The sequence below is a fragment of the Crinia signifera genome, chromosome 1 (genome assembly GCF_055691185.1).
Source record: "Crinia signifera chromosome 1, ASM5569118v1, whole genome shotgun sequence".
NCBI lineage: Eukaryota > Metazoa > Chordata > Amphibia > Anura > Myobatrachidae > Crinia > Crinia signifera.
In genome coordinates, this window is record NC_139217.1 from 247,992,521 (window position 1) to 248,014,336 (window position 21,816).

General features: G+C 44.9%; 1 protein-coding gene across 4 annotated transcripts in view; it reads left to right on the forward strand.

Annotated features, from left to right (window-relative positions):
* RNF38 (ring finger protein 38) overlaps positions 1-21,816 on the forward strand; it is a 204,535-nt gene that overhangs the window by 126,520 nt on the left and 56,199 nt on the right. For all 4 annotated transcript variants that reach the window (XM_083179862.1, XM_083179867.1, XM_083179851.1 and 1 more), the window contains exon 2: positions 3,301-3,371. In XM_083179862.1, the coding sequence (XP_083035988.1) occupies positions 3,301-3,371 (71 nt within the window). The remainder of the gene's footprint in view (positions 1-3,300; positions 3,372-21,816) is intronic.

Consider the following 21,816-nt stretch of genomic DNA (forward strand, 5'->3'; position numbering starts at 1 on the left):
CTCACAGATTATTTATTTATTTATTACCATTTATATAGCACAGACATATTCCGCTGCACTTTACAAAGAATATTTGACCATTCACATCAGTCCCTGCCCCAGTGGAGCTTACAATCGATATTCCCTACCACATGTACTCACAAACATTTTTGTTGGGAGCCAATTAACCTACCAGTATACAGATTTATATCAGTTTGTACATATGTTAACACATACTTGCCCACTTTGATTTTTACCTCTCCGGGACAACCCCGGAGAGGCAACAAGTCAGGGGGGTGGGGCAAGGCTGACATCACTTGGCCCCAACCCCCATGCCATCAAACTCTGTGATTTGCTGGCCGCGGAGAGGGGACAGGGCTTAAATGACGCAAAATGCCGCTATTACATCATTTTAGCCCTGCCCCCTCTCAGGGGACCCACGATTTGCTGTAATTGAACCAGCAAGGAAGGGGGGAGCGTAGGCAGCGGGAGAATTGCCCACCTTCCCCGGGGGGGGGGGGGGGGGGGAGGCGGACTCGTTTTTCAGGAGCTTCCCGGCCATTCTGAGAGGGTAGGCAAGCCTGTGTTAACATCACATATGTATTGTATTACAATAACAATGCAAAGTATGAAATATGGAGCACTATGGCAGAGACCATCCTGTGACAAGTACAGGTATCTTTGCCCCAAGCCTCTGTATAATTGCACTCCCAGAGTGTGATTTTGAATCTGCAGTTTAATAAATATAGACTTGTATGATAATATGTGGGATATTAGCAACAACAATTTTGGTAGTTATTTTAAACTTCTGTATTAAAGCATTTATATTTGTATCATATGGAGGGTGTAGTTCCATAACCTCCTCTCACCACTGTGTGTGAGGTAGATAAATGTATCTACTTGGCAGCCTTAAATTGTAGGCCATCTTGGCAACTGTACAAAATGAGATCCAAAGTCAAGTATTTCCATGTGGTATCTCTTTGCTGACTACATATCAATAATTTATAACTGCCTTTATCTATATAGAACTAAGGATTGCCAATAATACTTTATGAATTAACAACCTGCAGTAAATAGGTTCTCTGTCCCAAGGGGCCTCAGATAATCCCAGGGTATGGCAGCATTAAAATATCCCTGCATTAAGGAATGTTTGCTGTGTTGTTGGCTCAGACTTCATAGTATAATCTATAAATTCACTTGTCATGTGCTTCATCCCCAAAGCAAAATGTACTGATGTGCAAATAACACAAAATAAACATGTCAACACTACCAAAATGTATTTAAACAAGTTGAATATATGAACTATTTAAGGTAGAGGGGTATTAAACGCCACAATTTTACTGCACCTGTGTGGCAAAAGCCTCATATCACTACACTGTGGGAGAACAACCTTTGGAATGTGGTAAGGATTCCAACAGAATCCCGAAGGATCCTGCCCATAAGTAAAGTACAGAAGGTGGGGAGTTTAGGAACGGGTAGGTTTAGGCTGCTGAAGTTGACAGGCTGCATGAATGAGAGGTGGAGTTTATATCCATAGCACAAATCCGTCAGGATTTTGACTGTTGGTGTGTTGCTCTCGGCATACTTCTGGGATATGTGGCTACCTTTGTTTTCCTTCTTCTGTAATAACACTGCACCTGTCATTGAAGCCCTGTCCTCACTAAGATACCAATCAGCACCTATCTGCCATGTTACATGCTGTGTTTCAAAAATAATACAGTAGTAACTGTAGGAGCTGGTTGGTTGGTATGGTGCGGCTGCAAGCACCAAGCAGAGGAGGAGAAATTCTTTGATGGTAAGTAACCATTGAAGAATTTCTCCTCCTGCTGGTACTAGCAAACGGATGTGACCCGTACACATCCGTTCGCAGCTCTGCATATGGATTTGTACGGCAGGGGGTGTGCATTTGGCATTGTGACGTTAATTGCTCACTAGGCCCTAAACATGCTGCAGCCTAGCAGGTAGGTCTGAATCGGCCTCTATGTGCTGTTCTATCTCAGAATTGAAGAGTTTCCCAACTAGGATGCCCCTGCACCACACAGACCACCTCCAGGTTCATTTGGGCTCACCTGTTCCCTTACCATCCCAAGTCACTAGAACTTGGGATATGGTCATGGATACATATTGCTGTTGGTGTTTTTTTTTTTTTCTCTTTTAACATTGACAACTCAGTGTTGGTGCACTCTTTAAAAGATGTAACTTTTAAATAAAATAAAGGTGCTTCTGTAGTTTCACGGCGGCAGCTTGTGTAGTTTCACTGCGACAGCCTAAGCTACGTTACCAGCGTAGCCCAATGGCTGCCTGACTTGTGTATTTTCACGGTGGCAGCCTAAGCTACATTATCAGCGTAGGCTGCCGCTGTGAAACTACACAAGTAACTACCGTACTGTTGCCAGGAACTGCATCTCTGTCCCCGGCGTCCCTGGCAAGCCTACTCAGCGCCTCTCTCACACCGCCGGCGCCAGCATGATCCCCTCTCTTTGGGGAGAGGGGATCATGCTGGCGCCGGCGGAGAGTCTCACACGCTCCAGCAATGAGACGCTCCTGCGTCTGAGTAGCTATTACGGCAGGGTACAGCAACCCTGCCGACAGGGTAAGGGGTTCTGTAGCGGCTTTTTAAACCCCCATTATCCACGGCAGCCTGAAGCATGGAGAGTGCAGAAATTCCTGCGAGGGGACGCGTTACGCGTCCACCCGACCCGACCTCCTGCATGTCAAATAGATAGAGCGCCTCTCTACCGGAGCCAGCATGATCCCCTCTCCACCAAAGAGAGGGGATCATGCTGGCGCCGGCGGTGTGAGAGAGGCGCTGAGTAGGCTTGCCAGGGACGCCGGGGACAGAGATGCTGTTCCCGGCAACAGTATGGTAGTTACTTGTGTAGTTTCACGGCGGCAGCCTACGCTGATAACATAGCCAGGGATGCTTAAGCGGCCGCGGTAACACTACACTGATTCTGACAGGAACGCTACGCTGACAGCATAACTACACAAGTACCAAAATAAATATTTGAGAATCATCTTTTTATGAATTAGGAAATATGTATGTATAAAACTTTTGCAAATACACATAGTTGGGGGTCATTTTCAGTAGATCATCCTGAAAAACATTATCCTGAAGTGTAGATTACTACAGTTAAGCGTAGCTTAAAATTGTATGCATTTTAAAATTATTTTAAAATAGAAAAGTGTGCTTGATAATCTATTAGAATAATGTGGTACGTCATGATTGTGGGTGCCGGTGCATTAGTGTGCTGATAAGTGCTACTTTAGGGTTATTCTATACTAGCAATGATATATTCCTTTTCTTGTTTTCTTGTGTAGGTCATTTGGGCCCCTCGTTTCAGTGTCAGCCAGTGCATCAAGACCACATATGCAACGATGACAACGAAAAGGTAAAGGGGACCCTTAAGAGCTCATAAATATCATGACAACCTTTCACACTTTAAAAATAAATTCAATAATTACTCATTACTTAAGCAATAACACCTGGTGAGAAGTGCATTACACATTTCAGAGCACAGCCTGGGAGTCTTAAATGCCTTAAGGAAGAAGCTCTTCTTAACCTTTATTAAAGAATGTTTCTCATGAAATTCAAATCTGTGCCTACATATTACCTAATATATTTATTTATGTGTATTTATGGGTCTGCAGGAAAATGCATTAACAGAAGGTGCACGGCAAGAGATACAAATAATAAATGCAACAAACTATGACATAATGACATGGATGGATAGTTTAAAAAGCAATGTACGGTAACAAATGTGTGTGTTCCAGATGCCTAGCTCAGCAAAATGAGTGGATGTTGGGATGTTTGTAAGCAAGAGGCTGAATTCATAGCAATATTTTGTTTTGAGGAATCGGCAATATTTGTCCAACAGCCCTGCAGGCTCCTCCTTCTGAGACCCATTTTCAGCTCCTGGAAGGCAACTGAAGAAACTAAAAAGCATAAACAGGGGTTCACTATATATGCGCTGGTCCCTACATACGGAGGAGGAGCGCAGAGCAGGGGCTAGCATAGAGGTTGTACTGAAATACCTGGATCCCTGTCACTGCCTAGGACCATATGTCGGCTGCACTGTCTGTCAGTTTGGTGTCCTGTCTTTTGTCAGTGTAATATGCATGCATTTTTGTCAAAGGTAGGAGTGGAGAGGGATTGAAATTTTCTCATGTTGTGAATATAGAAAAAAGGAGAATTTTTTAAGAAGAAAAGTCATAGACAAAGTTTCTGTAATTTGTCTATGAATAATAATCAGGATAATTAGTGTTTACACAGGAACACAGACTATTAGTCCCATAAACCTTTCACACTATGGGGGAAATTTACTAACCCCTTTCACACCAGAAAATGCAGGGACCCACCTGGGAATTCGGCCCAGGATCATGCCGGGGCATTCCCGGGTTGGCCCCTTTCATACTAGTCCCTGCATTTTCTGGTGTGGGAAGGAGGTGGGCAGGAAGTGGGGAGGAGGCAGGAGGAAGCCAGAAGGTGGCCAGGAGCTGGGATGGCGGCAGAGGCGGTGGACAATACTCACCCTGGGTTGCTGGTCTTTGGTGCAGGCAGATGTTCCACACAGACGGCGGGCGCAGATGACAGGTCAGACGGCGGGTGCAGATGAAGCAGCTCTCCAGCGGCAGTGAGGGCACCAGAGAGCTGCGTCATCTTCATCCGCAGCCTGTCCTGTCATCTGCGCCCGCTGCCTGTGTGGATTCCCAGCCTGATCACTCGCACTGTGGACCGGCAACCCGGGTAAGTACGCCCTACCCCTTTCACACCTGCTAGGGACCCTGGGTTGAACCCAGGAACAACCGTGATCCATTGCAGGGTTGAAATCCTGGCAAATTTTCCCAGGATTTTAGGCTGATGTGAAAGGGGTATAAGGTGGGAGTACTATTTCAATTGAAATGTTGCTATGGGCAACCAATCAGAATCTACTTTCTATTTATTTAGCACCTTCTAGAAGATAATAGTATCTGATTGGTTGCTCATAGCAACATCCCATGTGAAACAGAACTCCCATCTTAGTAAGTTTCTCCCGATAGCTGCCCATACACGGTACGTTGTGGACCGGCTCCGTTCAGTACATAGTATGGTACAAAAAGTATGTGCTGCACCTACTTTTTGTACTAGCTACACATCGCATCGCATTGCATGCACAAGGCATGCGGTGCGATGTGTACTAATTAAGTCCTGAACGGATCCGTTAAATGGAACGTGTATGGGCAGCTGATGAATGATAAGGTATGATTGCAGTATGCACTACTGTACTGCATACATTCACTTGTTCGATGTTATGCTATGATGAGTAGTTTCTGTTTTTTATTGGTATAGATGATCAGAAAATGGCACGTATTTTAAAATATGTTTTTTGTAGTATGAAAAAAAATCGAATAAATATTAATTTGTATACTATGTATATAATGAATAGACTGCAAGTGCCGATTTCCCCTCTCCCAGGCCTGTTATTGTGCTGCAGAAATATAACGATACATCTCTTTGGCACATCTTTTCTGCTGCAATTTGTGACAGGGATCATGGAAGTTTAAAGCAGAGCTGTACTGCTAGTTAAGGCGGAAGATGTAACCTACACAGGGGTCCCCTCATAGAGATTGTGTTCTCTTGTTTTTATTCCTGTTCTCACACCCCTATGTCGCCATTTTCTGAAATAACCTGAAATAACAGCACTATCTGGGAGTCCAGGTTCGTTAAAACTTTGTGGAAGTTGTGTAAAACTATACTTGCCTACCCTTCAGGGACTGCCAGGAGGCTTTTGAAAATCGGGTGGACCTTCCTACCCCCCTTGAGAGGTAGCCAGTCTCTCTCCCCCCCTCCCCCTGGACCCCAAACCCCTCAGCCACCCTCTTACAGAGCACACGTGGGCGTCCATCTCTTGTTTAAGGCCCCATGAGACTTTTTGCAGCTTTTGCACAAGAGAATGCAACAAAGAGGGCTTTAATGTTATTTAATCATGATGACATTCCTATCATGACCACGTGACATCTAAATGTGCCCAAATTGCATAGTGTATGGGGTCTTCAGCTAATCACAGTGGAGGACAGCCTTAAAAATCATCTTTTAGTTCTTATGCATACCGAAAGAACAAAGGCAAACACAGGGAACTTGTGCATTATTAGCTTTCATCTTTATCAGGGAGAATTCAATGTTTATTTTTGCATTTAATTGAGGTGAGATGGAGACTGCACACAGGCCCCTTAGCCTCTTAATATTCCCCTGGTCAATATCTTTATTTTTATTTGTTTTATAAATGTTAATTTTATTATTTTGCAGATATGGTTATTTTGTAACCAAGGGCCTAAATCAGTACCGCTTGCTAAGCAGTGGTCAGTTGCTGCTAAGCGCCGCCCGCTGCCTGGCCGAATGCCTGTCATCTGCCAAATCCCCTTTGGTAACATGCGAGGGGATGTATGCAAACACATCCCCTTGTATGGGGCCGAAGGGTAGAGAAATCATTCGATGGTTGCAATGGATACGGGGCATCACGGACGGTGTAATGGTTAGCATTACTGCATCATAGCTCTGAGGTCATGGGTTTGATTCCCACAATGGCCCTAACTGTGCAGAATTTGTATATTCTCCCCGTACTTGCGTGGGTTTCCTCAGGGTACTCCGGTTTTCTCCCACAATCCAAAAATATACAGATAGGTCAATTGGCTCCCAACAAATTAACCCTAGAAGGAATATGTGTGTATATGTGGTAGGGAATATAGACTGTAAGCTCCACTGGGGCAGGGACTGATGTGAGTGTTGAACTATACTCTGTAAAGCGCTGCGGAATATGTGTGCGCTATATAAATAAATGATAATAAATACATTTTTCTCCCCTACGGAAATAAGTCAGTCTAAACTGACTTTTATTTACGTCGGTGTCTGCCAAAGAGGGGGCGGGCGCTGACATCATGTGACCCGCCTGCGTTCCCAGGGAAACACCCGGTATTTTTATGGGGAATTCCATAAAATGCTGGACGTTCCCCTGCTCCCGCCCCCCCCCCCCCGGCCCTCGCAGCGAACGTGCGTAACTCGCTAAAATGGTTCCCTGCTGGGGTTTGCACATGTGCAGATATGTGCATGCGCAAACCCCCGAACATCGGGACCGGGTCCGTATTCGGATCACACCTAGTGATCCTGAATCTGCCCCCAAGCTCCTGCATGCAGGGCACCTTTCTGTTTTCTTTACATAATTATGCTGATGCTGCACCAGGGCTGTATATGCTTGCATATGGGGTTTCACCATGCAATGTGTATCTATAGTGCGTGTGAGTGTACATACACTTCTGTATATACACTTACATACTTTACTTTACATGCCATTTCATTAGGTAGCTAGTATTAGTCATGAACGGGTTTTTACCGCATTTTGGAATGCTCTAAACATCCCCCGCCAGGTTACCGCAACGGGGGGCATCGCCAGCAAAAGCTGGCGATGCCCCATTGAAGCCTATGGGCTTCTACCGGGACCCACTGCTGCCCCGCACCAACTCCCCCCCCTCACCTGTGTCCGGGCAGCACAGAGCTGTGCTGCCAGGACCTGTGACCTCCTCCTCCCTGCACTGTGATCCTCTTCCGGGTGCAGGGAGGAGGAGAGTCAGCCCCCTGCCGCAGCAGCAGCACCAGCGCCACGTATAGGGAGGGAGGGGGAGCCGCCAGGACCTGCTGACTCACCGCAAAGGACAGCTCTTAACGCAAGAGCTGTCCTTTGCCATAATTGTCGCATATGTTAGAGCATATGTGATAATTATGTAGGCGATGGCGCGGCGGAGCTGGGCTGCGGATGTTAGAACTTCGTGTCCTGAGTCCTTCTTAGTGCATATGGGGTTAAGCCTCGTTTCCTTAAAGGTCTACCAGCCCGGATATCTGCACTCCTCACAATTCCCAAACCTCAGCTTCTCTTGTTCTCTGGACAACACAAAAAATAAAATGAATAATAATAAGTAAAAGCTGTCTTGCACAGGGAGATGTGCATGGGAACTGCTTTCCGCTTAATTCACTAGTGTGCTGAATTCATGGTGAATGAGATCAGTAGGAAATGAGAGACTACTAGGATCTTTCATGTGTGGCCTCACTGCAATAAAACATGACTCACTGTCTAGAGCATTAACCATACTATAATAGACGTGTCTCAGTGTATGAAAAGTAAGTTGTTCATTTCTTAGATGTACTGCAGCTTAACTGTATACAACAATTACTACATGCATCAACATTCATTTTCCAAGTTAGGGTAGTGTTATCCCTAAATACACAAAACTCATTTTTATGTTAGGATCTTTGCTGTTTCTATATTATAACACCCGTGCGATACTGCTGTGTTGTGAGACTGTCAGTCTTAGCTCAACACTTCAGTTTGCACTGTATATATATGTATATATATATATATATATATATATATATATATATACAGTGTGCAAAAAACAGTAATAAATAGTACAGATGCTGTTACGATGCCCTAGTCTGGGCGCTGGAGATAACGGCTGGTTACTAGAGGTCTGAAGGTCAGGCGTGAGCCCGTAGCCGGGACCGCCGGATAGGACGGCCACAGTGGATCCTACACTCACTCTGTTGAGTCCCAGAGGCAGATGGCAAACCCCTGCAGAGCTAGGCTTCGCCTGTCCGAAGGAGCAAGTTAGGCCCGCTCCGACCCCGATGCAGCTAGGTCTTAGGTAGAGACAAGAGGAAAGCGATCGCCACGGGGTTACCCAAGAGGACAAGCTGACTACTGGACCTAACTGGGAAACGGCCCCTAACTGCCGGCACTTGGCCAAGACGGGGGAAGCGACCTAGTCGCAGACACCAGCTGGCAGAGGGGAGTCCCCAGCAAGACACACCACAGGGACAGTGACTCCCAAAGCAGGAATCCAGAGGATGGAAGAATCTCCTACCTAAACAGAAATCTTAATGAAAGACAAAAGGACAAGAGAATATATGCTGGAGGGAGAATAGAAGATAGAACAAAAGGGAGGATGATAACAACAAGCCCACGGAGGGGCGAAGCCCCGGAGGGCTCTGAGACCAGGAGAAAATGAGACCAGGGCTCCACTGTAGCACTTACATGACCCACGGAAGGTGGAGACTGTGGGTCGGATGCAGGCTCACAAACCGGAGCTGGACACCGCTGGAACCACCTGGAACAAGCTGGAAACACGGGAAAGAAGGAGCAGATCTCTCAAGATCAAAAACCGGGGACCAAGGACCTCGGGGACCAGAGATAAAGAAGCTGGCTGCAAGACATGCAAAAAACTATAACCGGCGTCTGTGCCCAGCAGACACCGGCTATTTATTTGAACTTCGCGCCGCTTGACTGACGTCCGGCGCGCGCGCTCGCGGCCGCCGGGTGGAAGCTCGGGGACGTTGCCTAGCAACGTTCCGACGCTCCGTCTCAGAGTGAGGCTTGGGACGCTGCCCGGCAATGTCCCCAGCCACGTCACTCTGTGCCGCATCCGCCGTCCGTCCGGGTGCAGCGCAGCCCGGACGGCGGTGTGCAACAGATGCCAGTGGGGCACAATGTTATTGAACACCATCAGACCACCATTGCAGAAACAGCCTCACTCCGCATCCAATCACGTACCACAATTCACTGCTCCCCCACCAGTTGAAAAATAAAAAATAAAAACATAATGCCACCTCCAGAAAAAGAATCACAGGGCATAATCTGGCTGGCACATGTCCCCAGACATATCTGACTACCCTCTCGTAACGGGCGGCTCACGAAAATCGTATGGCATTCCTGGTGGCCAAGTCCCTCACAATCTCCTGGACCCCCCGCATCACCCTCGGCACATAGGTGAATGTCATTGATCGGGGCGCTTCAGGGAGGGGGAGAAGGGAAATTAGGGCAAATTGCATCATTTGGATCATTTTAAACCTGTCCCCTCTCAGTAGAACTGTGAATCATGGCATTTTGTTCGGAGCTGTGGTGGGGCTTAATGATATCAGCATCAATCCTGCCTCCAGAACTGAATGTCACTGTCTTCTCTCCAGGCTTCTCCCAGACAGGAGCACTAAGACATAGGTAAGTATGGCTCCAGCGAGTGACACCTCTAGGCATGTGGCTTATAATCAGAATATTTGCATTTATAGCAAGTTATGAAACAAACTGATTATTAAAGTTATATATTGAAATTTTCTGATATAAGCCAATAACGTTACATAGTGGTTCATATAATATTACCTCCCCACTCCACTCCAGACAGCTGAAGGTCCTCCCACATCTAGTGTGCTGCAGTGGTGTATTTATAATGGGTGCAGTGTGTGTGTGTGTGTGTGTGTGTGTGTGTGTGTGTGGTGCACGTGGGCCCCTGAGTCCAGGGGTGTCCCACTACAAACGCTGCACCCATTTTTAAGTCCCACAATGAAGGCAGCAGCACTTCAGAAATTGCGAGAATAAAATGGACGTTGCACCATTTTTCTGGAGATCTGCACATGAGAGTCATGAGGGTATTTAATCTCGTTTCCGACTGTTGGAACATTACCGACAGTTGGAAATACCGGCCGATTCGACAGTTGGTATTCAATCTTCTGATGGACAGAAACATCCCGACATGGGCATATGGGTTCCACAATCTAGTGGCCATATTCGGCAACGCAGATTTAACATTTTAAAAAGTAAAATCTGCATGGGGTCAGCATGGTGGGAAATGACCGTACTTAATAGATGTTTGCCGGAATTTATGACCGTTGGAAATATTGGCACTGGGGGAACAGCAGAAGGAGGTAGCCATATAAGATCGGGGAGAGCAATGGGAATTATAGCAACTCGCTCTATAGCTACCCATGGCTTAAGTGTCTCTTTCGAGAATCAATCTATGGCCTAACTCAGTATGCATGCCGAATGGTATTTCACCAAGTCAGGGTAAACCATTTCTCCATCAACTTTAGCAATGGACAAGGTAGTTCTCCCTAGTTTTGCGAGACATAGCAAGACAATAATCAGTTGCACTTATTAGAACTTACCAATCATATTCGTGAATAGATCTTGAATACAGGATTTTTTTGCACAGTAAAAAAAGGGGGAGGAGGAGATTGAATTACCCTGAAAAAATTATATACCAAAAAATTGCAGTAGTCCCAAACTTTATCCCCACCAAATGTGGTTCCAAGCATTTCAGATAAGGGATACTTGACCTGAAAAGGGTTTGCTATAATTAATAAGAAGTACAATTGTGAAATACATTTTTAACCAGTATTTTTTAACAATTATGTAAAACACATGCGCATCAGAATTTTTTTGGGAAGCATTACCACTTTTTCGTGATTCCAAACTTGGGGCCTAATTCAAGTTGGCTCGGTAAGCAGCAAAATTCACTGCTTAACCAGCAAATTTCCTTGGTAACATGCGAGGGGATGTACGCGAACACAACCCCTCGCATATGGCCGAAGGGGAGAGAAATCATTCCATGGTCTAAACTGACTTATATTTCGGAGTCCACCGAGAGGGCGGGCGCTGATGTCATGTGACGTCAGTCTCTGCCCCCGGCAGGCATCAACCCGCCTGCATTCCCTGGGGAACGTCCAGTGTTTTCATGGGGATACCCATGAAAGCTGGGCGTTCCTATGCATTGTGTCCAATATCAGTGTACAGAAAAGTTGGCCACCTTTCTAGGATCCAGGAGCACCAATTGATTTTCATGAACTTCCTGGATGTTCCGCAAAGGTAGGTAATTAGGGACTTAGCATTCCAGAAATGTAAACATGGTATTTAGTTTTTCTAATATCTAATTTAAGCTAATTTTGAGAATCCATGAACTGTACTTTAAAGTCTTTTCTTCAAAATAAGTTAAAAAGTTTAGAAAAGTGTATTAGCGTTAGTCAGATATTAGGCTTCATATCTTGTAACCCTCCACAGCATTAATAGCTGAATAAATAAAAAAACAATACTGGGGAGTCTTTCACATCTACACTTATGGATATATTTATGAAGAATCCTGTACCGTGGCTATAACATTACCGCAGGGTTGCCGACTTTAAAAAAATCCTCTCCGGGAGAAGAATTTTGCATTACGAGTTTTAGGGGCGGGGCTTAACTGTGACATCATTAAGCCCCGCCCCCATTACAGCAAATAGCATAAATAACTGATATCCATGGAGGGGGCGGGGCTAAAACGTCACGATTGTGGCGTTTTAGCTCCGCCCCCTCCCCTGAGACCCGCGGATTGCGGCATATAAATGCCGCGATCGGGGGGCTCAGTGGGGGTCCCCCTGATTCCGGGAGGGTTGCCCACCCTTCTGGGGGCCGGGAGGAAGGACCCGATTTTCGGGAGACTCCCGCAAATTCCGGGAGGGTCGGCAACCCTGCATTACCGCCTTGCTGGTAAAGCCAGTGCTGGTTCATGGAAATACAGGGACTTCTTTGAAATCTCTTTTGTGGTCCCAGTTTGTTCCACATTTCCAAACACAATTTTTCAAAAACAAAACAAAAACCACATGTGTTGTGATGTTTTCTATGGAATGTACTTGCCATTTGATTTGTTGTTCTGTTGACAGGTATTTTCATGTTGTCCGTCTTTTGTGGATTTTTTTGCAGATCAAATCGTGTTTTTACACCTGTGATTGGCTTTAGCAAATCTCAGAGACGCAAAAAAAAAACCCCAAACCCAAATCACACAAGAATGCAATTTTAGACAGACATGATTCTTAGTAAATGTACCCCATACAGTATAACCAAAAAAGGTGAACTTGGGAAGTAAAGAGACATGTTCATCTAGGCCAAGTTCAATTCAGATGTTGGCAACAGAAACAGAGAATGAAGTATTAAGCAGTGAAAAGAGTGTAGAAGCATGATGGTGTATCTCTATAGGGTAGAAACAAGTCCATGCTGATGAGTAGAAATAGACCATTTGCACACCAAAGGTCATAGGCACTGGAACAGAGGGGCAAAGGGTCCCCCAAAAGAAAGAAAATATTTGACAGGCACCAAAGTACTGGATTGCAGGGCGCAGTGCGGCTGCCATCTACAGTTAATATGGGCAGTTTTAGGATAAAAATAATACACTTACCAGGCTCCTACCTCCCCATAACCCTTTTCTGTCTGCCATCAAGGTCCTCCTCCACCCAGATCTAACTCCTACAGTGTGTGTCTAGTTACTGTGGGCTGGTCCCTCCTCTGGGACCATCGATGTGCCCTTTATATGTTCCTCCTCTCTTTCCCCTCAGTCTCCTTTTGTCCCCCCGCCATGTGATCACTTTAGTTTACAGATTGCTGGAATGGGCTCTTATTGGATTTCTTATTGCATTAATAGTGGTAATAAGAAATTGTATTTGTTACATCTAAACTTCAATAAATTATAACTGGACCTCTTAGGGGTTAATTTTAGAAGTGAAAGATGTTGACATAGCAACCAATCAGATTCTAGCTATTATCCTCTAGAACAAGGGTGGGCAATAAGCGGCCCTCCAACTGTTGATGAACTACACAACCCAGCATGCCTTGCCTTGGTTTTGCTATTTGACATTCTGAAATTAATGCAAGGGATGTTGGTAAGTGTAGTTCATCAACAGCTGGAAGGTCCCTTATTGCCCACCCCTGCTCTAGAATGTGCTAGATAAATAATAAGTAGAATCTGGTTGCTATGGGCAATATCTCTCACTTCTAAAAACTCAGACCTTATTAAATGTACCCCTTAATGTCGTATTTTTTTCTACTCATATACTATTATCTGCTTTCTGTATAGTGTACTCTATGCTGTTTATTACATAATGTATGCGTATGTGTGTGTATGTATACTGTACATAATGATAGATAGCTCTCCAAATATTGTAATGTTAGCAAACATATGCCGTCTCTGAATTCCCCTTACACATTGTTCATATTTTACCAGCAGAAATTTACTCCCAGTTCTACTAAATTAGGTGTTTTTGCAAGAGTATTTAATGAGAAAAAATAGACATTTTACTTTTGCATAAAACATCAGTCTGCATTATTTAGTATTGTATCAATTTTGAATATGATTCTTACATTAGTATCATAAAAGTTTTTGTAAACAGCACTTTTACTAAGAACCCAGCGGCGTAACTATAGCACCGCAGCCCCCGCCCTCGCGGGGGGGCGCTGTGCATGTGGGGGCGCCTGGGGCTGCGGTACTATAGTTAAACCCCCCAGCCCCCCAATCCTCCGCAGACTTACCTATCGCGCTGGTCCCGGCGGCTCCGTTCTTCTGCTGAGGACCACCACAAAATGGCCGCCCCCATATAGCACACAGTTCTCTGAAACTGTCTGCTGTATGGGGGCGGCCATTTTGTTGTGGTCCTCAGCAGAAGAACGGAGCCGCCGGGACCAGCGCGATAGGTAAGTATGTGGGGGATTGGGGGGGGGGGTTGCATAGGCGGCGGGGCGGCAGGGCAGGGGGGTAGGGGTTCTTGGCGGGGTGGCGGCGAGGGGGGGCGCCCCCCCTAATGGCGGGGGGCGCCCAAAATGTAGCTACGCCACTGTAAGAACCTATGACTTCACCATTGTTTAGATCACATATGACTGTTTTCATTTTATTTACCCAAAGTGTCTTTCAGCTGGAAGACTTAAAAATTGGGTAAAAATGTGACAAACTGGACTTGTTGCAATTCAGCTTGAGCAGACTAGTAAAGGGAATGAGGTACTGGAGCTATTCAGTTGACCCCTTCGCTAGCTACCATTCTTTTCACATTGCACTTAATTGAATCAAGCTCATTGATAGATATTTGTAAGGGCCAAGCTTACACAGATCCTAAGTCCTGAAGTTTGAAGATAGGGCTTAATACTATGAGGATGTTCTATTAAGTCGAAAAAATTACTTTACTGTTCAATTGCAGCCATTTTCGGTCATGTTTCACTACAAAACTGCATCGGCGAAACAGGACTAAAAATAGTCAAAACTGATGCAATTTTGAACCAATCCATGTGGATAGGTGAGTAATTCGCTGATCCACGTATTTTTCAACTGTGATGGATTTTTTTTTGTACAGTCGAAAAATCATCACTTAAATTGAATAGGTTAAATATAAATTCAACCTAAAAATTGCAAAAAGTGCAGTACAAAGAAGCCAAAGAACGCTACACTGTCCTGAAATGTATGATATTTTCTCATAGATTAACATCTAGAATGTGACAAAAAAATGACAGTATATTTATTTTTTACCAGTTATTTATATAGCGCACACCTATTCCGCAGCACTGCACAGAGAATATTTAAACATTCACACCAGACCCTGCCCCAGTGGAGCTTACAATGTACCACATGTACACGCACACACTTTCATTCTAGGGTTTATTTTGTTGGGAGCCAATTGACCAGTATATTTTTGGATTGTGGGAGGAAACTGGAGGAAACCCATGCAAGTACGGGGAGAATATACAAACTCCGCACAGTTAGGACCATGGTGGGAATCAAACCCATGACCTCAGTGCTGTGAGGCAGTAATGCTAACCATTACACCGTCCATGCCCCCAAGAGATGTACAGAGATGGGACATCATTTTTGGACATAAACTTGCTACACAGCTCTATGATTTTAGAAATGTTTCGGTACTGTACAAAAATAAAATAAAAAACTGAGCTGTCTCCATGGGGCTCGTCACATAGCTTTGTACATACTTTAGCCAGAGGACACCCTGCTATGTCCTGCAGACAAGCATATATGTGAAGCCCCTAAGTTAAAATGTCCAAAAATAATCTTAATACATCTCCAAGCCAGATGGCTGCAGGAAAGAATATTAGTGTTGGCATTAACTATATTTACTTTTTTTTTATGTGCATACAATTTTTTAGTCTGCATATTTTAATTATTCACCTATTTCTGGTAACACAAAGGAATACCACAAGTAATTTAGACGTTACTAGGAAACATTTATGAAGCGCTGCCACTTTCCTGTCTTTGCTCTTGGAACTTACCTGTGCTTGGCATATAACTGCCAATATGTAAATTGTACAGATAAGATGATTAAACGGGACATATAGCAACATCTTTATAGTATTGTTAATACATTTTATGGACAATATGGTGCTCTGTCTTTTACAAAGATAGCATTTTGCATTTTTCACTATTCAATCCATGCAATGTACTGGAGCCCAGGACAATGCATGACAAAAGTTGTATTGTACATATGGCCTAATTCATGTTTGGAAGGAATTGCACAGATGCAAGAAGCGGCTGTGCGTTCCTGTGTCATAAATATTGAAATGTAGCAGGAGGCATCTGTAGGAGATAGATGCTTTCTATTTGCATTTGTGAGATCCAAGAGTTGCTTCTGAGGACACAACCTTGGATTAACAATGTCACCGTTAGTTTCAGGCATCGGTCAGACTGCATAAGCTGAAGCTTACTCATGCTAAAGCCGCCCATAGACAGAGCAATGTTCGATTGCGATGCGTATTCCTGCGCACATCAAATCACGCAGCACATACTGCTGTAGCACATTGTACTATGTTCTCCATACAAAAATTATGGAGAACATCACTCCGTGTATGGGTACCTTAACTCAGGCTGGCCCTCGAATCTAGATAACCAGGTCCAGTAATGTGGCCTACACACACGTAGCGATCCCCAGGCATTTTCTAAGCAATTTCACTAGATCTCTTTTGAAAATGCCACTACATCGCTCCATGTGTAGGGGTATAGGGGTACACACGAGGTCAGGACCAGTCTCCATGTCATGCAAAAAAAAAAGAAAGAAAAACCCATGTCGACCTTTTGATTGTCGACCTAGCCATTGTCAACCTAATGCTTGTGTCAACCTTCCAACCATGTCGATCTTGGGCATGTCGACCTATTTCATGTGTCAACATAAGCCATGTTGACCTTCAAAGGTCAACCTGATATTAATCGACCCAATGACTAGGGTTGCCACCCTTGTCATAGATCCTCCCTCCTTGTCCTAATGCTCGCGCCAAAGGCCGGCGACTGCGTCTGACGCGGCACGCACTGGGGGGGAGATAGAGCGGAGAGGCGGCGGCGTGGGGGATAGATGGAGAGGCTGCGGCGGCGGGGATAGACGAGAGGCTGCAGCGGCGGCGGGGGGGAGGGGATAGAGCAGAGAGGCAGTGGTGGCTGAAGGAGCCTGTAGGCTTTTCTAGACACTGGATTCCAGGAGAATTCCGGGATCCGGGAGACTGGAAAAGCCTCCGGTAGGGTTGCCACCAAAAACGGGAGAATCACGGAAATCCAGGAGAGGTGGCAACCCTACCAATGACCCATACCTGCTTCTAATTAGAGCAGCACAGTGTAAAGTGGCCATACACTGCTGAGCCTTCTTGCAGCAGTGGAGAGACAGCCGATCCCCCTTGTGCTGCCCAGGACCTTTCCAGGCAGCAGGATAGCATGCAATATATATAGCGCATGTGGTTTATCTGCATGTGATATATTGCATTTAATCCCAGCAAGCGGTGCTGGCGACTGTCTGATCTAGGGGCTCAGATGTGCACAGGACCGTGCATTGGCACGGATCTAAAACTCATGTGATTTGCCCAATTTCACCCAATTTCTCGGCCTGATCTGTCGGAATAAGGTGACCACGCACAGATCACACTAGTGTATGGTCACCTTAACGCACTGCTTATAAAAATTGAAGCTTCGCTTTTATTTTGTGTAACCCTATATAGGGTCTGGTAGCATCTGTGTCTTGTATCTTAAAAGTGTATATATATTTATATAACAAACAAGGAATCCAAACTGTCTCGAGCGCTCTTTCTTCCTGCTGCTGTTTAATCCAAATAGGAAAAATTTTATATTTTTTCCAAAAAAATCTCACCTTGAGAAAGACCTTTTACAGGTAGAAACTAGTTGGTGAGCAGCTGGAGGCCAGAGCTTGTAGAAGATAGCCACCGGACACACGGGGAATAGTGCCGGAGCCGATATTTGTGCCTCAGCGGCCCGGGAGGCTCTGACAGATCTTTGAGCCGGAGAACGGAGTCACTACTACCTTGAGCACCACGGTTGTTAAAAACTCTCTGACGTGAACCCCACCAGACTGCGGGAGCAGGCAGTTTCTGGACGGGAGGGCAGTGTGGGGAATATCATCTTAAAACCCACACGCCTGCTCAGAAGGACTCCTTCCCTCCTTTTTACCACTACAAAACCCCTACACACAGTGGCAGTGTGTCATCCTAAGGAAGAGTACCAGTGTAGAAGGGGCAGTGGCCCTGCCATAATGGGAATATTTAACAACAGTGGATTAAAAGGTTAACTGAATACCCCCAGGAGGTTCGGTGAGCTTATAAATAAATTTTTATTTCTGTGAAATCAAGGAACTGTTTTAGTCGTTTTTTTACATATACGTGAATCTATTTTTTTCATTCATTTTTTCTATTTTTATTGGGTTTTTTTTTTTTAAATAAAGAAACTGTGTTATTTATAAAGAAATCAGTAACAGTTATATATTTTTGTGATTAGGATTGGAAGAATCCACCTTGCACGACCCGTACAAAATTTCTTAACACGTGTTTATTTTACTGAGTGCCGCTGAACACTGTGCGTATTGGGACGGACCTAGTCTGTGGACAAGTCCGTTTATGTGAAGGCACCAGGAACAGTAATCTTATACCTAATAGTGAGTGCCGGGACCCCCAAGCAATATATATATATATATATATATATATATATATATATATATATATATACAAAGCAAAGTCCTTCAGAGAGTCCAGGAGGGACCCACAAATAAACAGGCGGCCCTCAATCAGCTATAAGAAAAGTATCCAATTTATGTAGAGTGTGTCAAAGATATACAGACATTATCATCGACGTTTCAAAGCCAATGCGGCTTTATCTTCAGGATTTGTGCTGCATAAAAGTGCTAATAGTGCTGTGAAAGCTTTCTCTTTCACAGCACTATTAGCACTTTTATGCAGCACAAATCCTGAAGATAAAGCTGCATCGGCTTTGAAACGTCGATAATGTCTGTATATCTTTGACACACTCTACATAAATTGGATACTTTTCTTATAGCTGACTGAGTGCCGCCTGTTTATTTGTGGGTCCCTCCTGGACTCTCTGAAGGACTTTGCTTTGTGTATAACTGGAGGAAGGCACCTCGGCGTGATGCCTATTTAATGAGAGTGCCAGACAACTGCATTGTATATATATATATATATATATATATATATATATATATATATATATATATATATATATATATGGCAAGAGTCACAAGGTGGCACACAGGTAGTACAAATTTTCCAATTGCGTGGTGCAAGGTTCATATAAGAAATTATAGAAGCACTTACCTCCCTTCTGATGAGGGAAGAAATGAGCCAGCACTCACTGGCTGGCTGCCAGTTGAAACGGCTGTTGGGTCGGCCGCTGCTTACTTGTATGCCATAAGATGTAATGTATCCTTTATACACTTTTTTTCTTGCTTCAAAATCAATGTGAGTGCTGGCTCGTTTCTTCCCTCATCAGAAGGGAGGTAAGTGCTTATATATATATATATATATATATAAAGCCGGACATAATCAAGCATTGCCCCATTACAGCAAATTACATGATTCCTCAGTCCACATGGAGGGATCAAGGCGATATTACACGGTTTATGTCATTTTAGTGGATGGCTTGCCCACTGAGAGGTCCACCATTTGGAGCCTCCCACCAATTCTGGGAGGATGGCAAGTATGGTTTATTTACCAGTAGATAACAGGTTGCAGGGTAATGCTGGGATAATGCATGTGTGCATAGTGTTCATTCTAGCACCTGCCATCTTTGAAAACCCATGCAGTTCATGTTCCCTGCCTGGGGTGTCGCTGTCTGCTGTGGTGTTTCTAGAACAGGTCTGGTTTGCATATCAGTGCTGATATACAAACCCCACTGTGCTAGAAGCACTACAGCAGACAGCGACACCTCAGGCAGGGAAGAGGAACTGCATGGATTTTCAAAGATGGCAGGTGCTAAAATTAACACTAGGTGCACATACAGTATGACTGCTACAGCCAGGAGCTTATTGCAGGTAATGTGCGTCTTAGGGTAGCACACACGCGTACTATACTGTACACATTCAGTAGTGGCAATTATCCTTTAAGAGTAAGGTGTACCCCAGCTGTACTGTATGATCCATTCTCTGGTGCAGTGAGGTGCTCAGGGACAAATCTTCTCTCAGCAGGGCCGGTGCAAGGCACCGGAGCGCTAGTTATTTTCTATTCACTACAGGGACCCCGCCGGCCGCAGCCAGCTTTATACACATGACGGCGCCGCAGGTACCCCTACGGCACAGACACTGCAGGGACGCCGGGCCGGCAAGTTTTTTACACAGTTCGCTGGGGGTGAGGGGCGAACTGACGCCCTCCAGGTGCTGGCGCCCTAGGCAAATGCCTAGAGCTGCCTAGTGGTGGCGCCAGCCCTGTCTCTCAGATAGATAGAGAAGATGTGCAGATGATCTGCGCATGTGCAGTAGCGCACTTTGGAATAAAGTTGCACTGCAGTGCATACTTACTCTCCCAGAGGCTGCAGGAATCTCCACAATTTTTTAGATAGTCCCACCAACCCCTGGGAGCTTATCTGGATCTGCACAGCTCCTTCCCACTGACCTACAAATTGATAGCTATAAGGGCTTTTCCTGGAGAGAACATAAGTCAGTAAGTATGCTATGTTGTCAGCGCACTCTATCTAGGAATCATGTAACTAGAAATAGAGGGAGAGACCAATGAATTGATGCACACAATATGGAAGTTTATAATTGTAAGTTTGCAAGCGGGGCCCTTTTACCTCTGTGGGGTGTATTCATTACTGCTGGTGAGCTGTCACAGCGAGCAGGGTCAGTATTGAACTCACCCCCTGCATACTCCGATTCCCTCTCGCTCCGTTTTTTTTGGAGCGAGGGGGAATCAGTATATGCAGCCGCTAAAACAGCGAGACTCACGGCTAAATGCAGCGCTGATGTCGGCGCCCACCCCCTCTTCAGTGGACTCCAATGGAAATAAAAGTCAGTTAAGAGATTTTTATTTATTTTTATAAAGGGATGTGTGCGCATGTTTCCAAGGGGATGCGGGCAGCGGCGGGGGGTGGTGTTCGTCAGGTTGAGTGACCACTGCTTAGTGAGCGGTAGTGAATTAGGCCCATAGTGTGATGGAGTATTTCCATCTACACTCCAGCATAAGCAACAAACTGTTGCATCATACATCCCATAGACTGTGCAAGCGGAAATGGCAAGGCATATGTGGTCAGTTTTGCTTGATGTCACATCACCAATTTGTGTGTAACATCCAGGAGATCATAAGACTCAGTTTAGGCTTCTGCATAGCCAAGGAAAAAAGTCACAATGAGCATGGGTCATAGCGTCATTAGGCCGACAGTCACTAGGTCCACACGTGAAACAGGCCATCATGCATTAGGTCAACATGGTAATTGTGTCGACACAAACATATGGTTGCAATGGGAAAGGACGACATGAGTTTTTATTTTGAATTTTTTCGTTGTTTATGTCGACTTAAGTTGACTTGGATACCGTATCAGTGTACCGCGTCCCCTTGCTTGGCTTGCCATGCTGCTTTAGGCACAATGCCTTGCTATGCTCAGCACACATTTATATTATCACTCTATACCCACCTGGATAGTAAAGTGTGACCAACCACCTTTTAAAAAAAAAAAAACATGAAAAACTAATGACTGGCGACCTAATGCTTGTAGACGTATTACCCTTTCACATCGCACTTTTAAAACGGTATATTGCCGTTTTTTTCCCATTTTAAAACGTTTAAGGCTGCAATGTGAAAGTGCCAAAGTTGATTTACCGGTTAAAGTTAACCGGTATTTCAACACGGTTAAAAAGCAGAGTCCTACACGTTTTAAAGCCGTTTTTTTGGTAGTTTGAACAGCTCTATTTCAATGGCTTGAAACGTGTCCCTTGGGGGTTAAACGGGTTGAATGTTTGAA